Genomic DNA, 3,228 nt, shown 5'->3' with positions numbered 1-3,228 from the left:
TAATACAATGACAACAATAATAATAAGGAAAACTATTATTAATTATTTAAACATTGTATCTATTTAACCGTAGGATCCCATATTATGCCTAAAGATGGTTAGCTAATATATTTACATTATCCGGCTTAATTAGATTTTTTTTAAACTCTCTCTAAAAATACAGATTTTATTTTGTTTACAGTGAAACTATCATTTCCCATCAAATTGAATAGAAGTTGGTTAATTTCATCTTTGAACTTTGTTCTTTATTTATAGTATATTTATACTTTTCTCCTGATGTGCTGCCACAGTGATTAGCATATTAATGATATGATACCAAGGCAGTGCTTGACTCTTTAATGTGCATGGATCAAACAGATGAAAGGGGTTCAAGGTGTCAGAGGTGTGGAGATGTAAGTGGGTTCATCACTATATAAACCTTGGAGACCTCAAACTACCAAATCAGTCCTTGGACAACCTCTGAGGAGTCAACTTCTCCTGAGCTGATCGAGACACCCAGCAGAAGATGCCTTCAGAGATCACCTTGAAGACTGTCCTATGTTTCTGGTCCATCTGCATGGCCCTGGGGAGGCCTCCTTTCCCACTTAACTCGGGGGACTTGAACTTTCCACCTTCTGGACTACACAGCCATTCTCAGAAGCTCAGGGTTCCTCCTTATATGATGCAGCTTTACCAAACCCTCATGGGTGAGCACAAGGATCCTCACAGGCCGGAAAATCAAATCTTGGAAGAGTCCGACACTGTCCAGAGCCTTCCTGCTAAGAGTAAGTACATTGATCCTTCCTATATCTGTACATGAATTATGTAGAGGAGTGACTTCTGACAATACCGGTCTATACTGTGTTAGTAGTTTACTATGAGGGTTTATATTGACTCCAACTAGTATAGATTCACCTAACTACGGGATATATTTATGTATTTATATGATTGGTGGTGACAAATCTGAAATAAGATCTTTCTGGGTTGTCCTGTAGTGACCAAAAAGATTCCAAACATTAAACTTGCCATGCCAAATATCACAAGACAACATTTTGAAACTGTGTGGTTGAAGGAATACTTTATATATTTTATATAGCGCCAACAGTTTGCGCAGCGCTTTACAATATAAGAAAGACATTACAGTTACAATACAATTCAAGACAAGATGGTAAGTATTGCCCTGCCCCTGAGGGCTTACTATCTAAAAGGGAGGGGGAAGTGATACATGAGGAGGTAGCTGTGTGGGGATGAATTGTTTGAGAATATGATGGTTGAGTGGTTAGTTTCCAAACTCAGAATTTTAAAAACAGAATTCTAAGATTAAAAGTCAAAATTGTGACTTTTAATCTCGGAATTCTGACTTTTAAACTCAGAATTATGTTTCATATTTTTTTTAGCATGGCCCTCCCTAGGGCTCTTATGTATATTTGGAATTCCAAAATGTTTATGGTAGCATTCTATCTGCTGTGCTAATATGTGATGGTCAACTCATTTGTCTTGAACGAACCATACTAATGAAACCTTTTTTTTTTATTTCTCTCAGGTTGTACTGTGGAAGATAATCGCTGGTCAATTACCTTTGACCTCACACCTATCACCACAGGAGATGATCTAAGACTGGTGGAGCTTCGAGTTCTTCTCCCACCATTTAAAACCCCCACCAAAATCACCATGGAGATCTTCCACACTGAAAACGGACAAGGTAGAGTCTTCTTGGGGTCGGTCATAAGGAACATGCCGGTGAGTCACCATTCCGCCTGGAAAAGCTTCAATGTGACCAACATGATGGGGCAGCATCTCCAGTGGGGCAATAAGAAGACCGACCATGCTATAGGAAAGCCTCACGGCGCGGCAGTACCTCACTCTGAACGTCCCGAGAAGTCCATTAAAGATGACGTCAAAGTTCAGAAGACCTCCACGAACCGGGCCATCGTTGTGTTTTTCAGTAAGGACAAGCCGTCTTCCAGGCCGAGGTCTCCGGGCCTGATCAAGAAATTGTCAGAAAGCTCTCCGAGGATGGATGGCTTCCGAAGGCAAAGACGAAACAGAAACAACAGGCAAATAATTACTCCCACCAACAATTATGCCGTGCCAGAAGAAGAGCAGGCTCCTCTGTGTAGAAAGGTGGACATGATGGTAGACTTCAAGGAGCTCGGATGGGACAGCTGGGTCATCTACCCCAAAAAGTACAACGCATACCGGTGTGAAGGAAGCTGCCAGATCCCGCTCAAGGACACCGCCAAGACAACAAACTATGACTACATAAAGGTAAGAAAAGTTTTTACTGCTACCCCAACCCCCACTGAAAAGTATTTATTTAAGGGAAATTGTATTTTTAGAGTTTTTGTATGTTGGCTGATGAATTGAAATAATATTGTACTAATCAATGAATGGCAATGTATCTAATGGTAATGCTTACTAATCAATGAATGGCAATGTATCTAATGGTAATGCTTACTAATCAATGAATGGCAATGTATCTGCATACAGTGTTTAGAACATTGGGGCAGACCTACAGCAATAGAAGCCTAGATATGTCTCTAACGGCAGATCTCCTTCAAATATCCTATTGCCATTGCCTGATATATAGCTGACCACTAGGGGGCACACAAACAAAAAATCTGTATATAAAATACAATCATTAAAATATGGAACAGAATGCAAGTTTAATGGCCAACAGTTGCATCAAAAGTTGCTGTCAGCTGTATCCTTATCAGCTGTTTATACTGCGGGTTTAACATTTTGCATTCAAAACTTTTCTGTTATTCATTTTTATTAACCTAAAGCCTTTTACTAAATCACTGAATTTTCTATTTTTTGTTTTTAGAGTTTCATCAATCTAAAGGAATGGGAGAGATCAGAATGTTCCTCGTGTGTGCCAGTGAAGATGCGGCCATTGTCCATGCTCTTCCATGAAGAACCCGACCTTGTTTTAAGACACCATGAAGACATGATCATCGAAGAATGTGGGGCCCTCTAAGGGGGGAACGCTGCTTTCAAACGTGAAGATTTGGGGACTTTGTGTTATTATTGGGGGTATTGGTGAAGATGATTTGAGATTTGGGATGCATGCACTGTAGATTATAAAACGATTTATGATGTAGTTCCTCATGTTGAGGTTTGGTTATTGTTCTCTTTTATTTTTTTATAGACGTTGTTAATTTATTTTATACGTATGCAATAAACTCACTGAATACACTATTATGCTTCATGTCTTTTGTTTCTATTTGTAATTCTCAGTTCTGTGCA

At 39.4% G+C, this 3,228-nt stretch overlaps 1 protein-coding gene across 1 annotated transcript; it reads left to right on the top strand.

Annotated features, from left to right (window-relative positions):
* The first annotated feature begins 505 nt into the window (after positions 1-505).
* On the top strand, positions 506-2,959 carry LOC108795407 (nodal homolog 2-A-like). The gene is made up of 3 exons (XM_018566653.1): positions 506-764; positions 1,523-2,247; positions 2,807-2,959. Exons 1-3 carry the CDS (start codon positions 506-508, stop codon positions 2,957-2,959), a joined length of 1,137 nt encoding a protein of 378 aa, XP_018422155.1.
* Positions 2,960-3,228: the final 269 nt, after the last annotated feature.

This window comes from Nanorana parkeri, unplaced genomic scaffold (assembly GCF_000935625.1).
Source record: "Nanorana parkeri isolate BGI_ZX_2015 unplaced genomic scaffold, ASM93562v1 scaffold967, whole genome shotgun sequence".
NCBI lineage: Eukaryota > Metazoa > Chordata > Amphibia > Anura > Dicroglossidae > Nanorana > Nanorana parkeri.
The sequence above is the reverse complement of the archived record's forward strand: the minus strand, read 5'-3'. Positions and strand labels throughout refer to the sequence as shown.

Excerpts from the sequence above, each read along its gene's own strand:
- LOC108795407 (XM_018566653.1), top strand. The coding sequence starts at position 506 with ATGCCTTCAGAGATCACCTTGAAGACTGTCCTATGTTTCTGGTCCATC. Across the intron at positions 765-1,522 it reads CCAGAGCCTTCCTGCTAAGA|GTTGTACTGTGGAAGATAAT; the intron begins GTAAGTACATTG and ends TATTTCTCTCAG. Across the intron at positions 2,248-2,806 it reads CAAACTATGACTACATAAAG|AGTTTCATCAATCTAAAGGA; the intron begins GTAAGAAAAGTT and ends TTTTGTTTTTAG.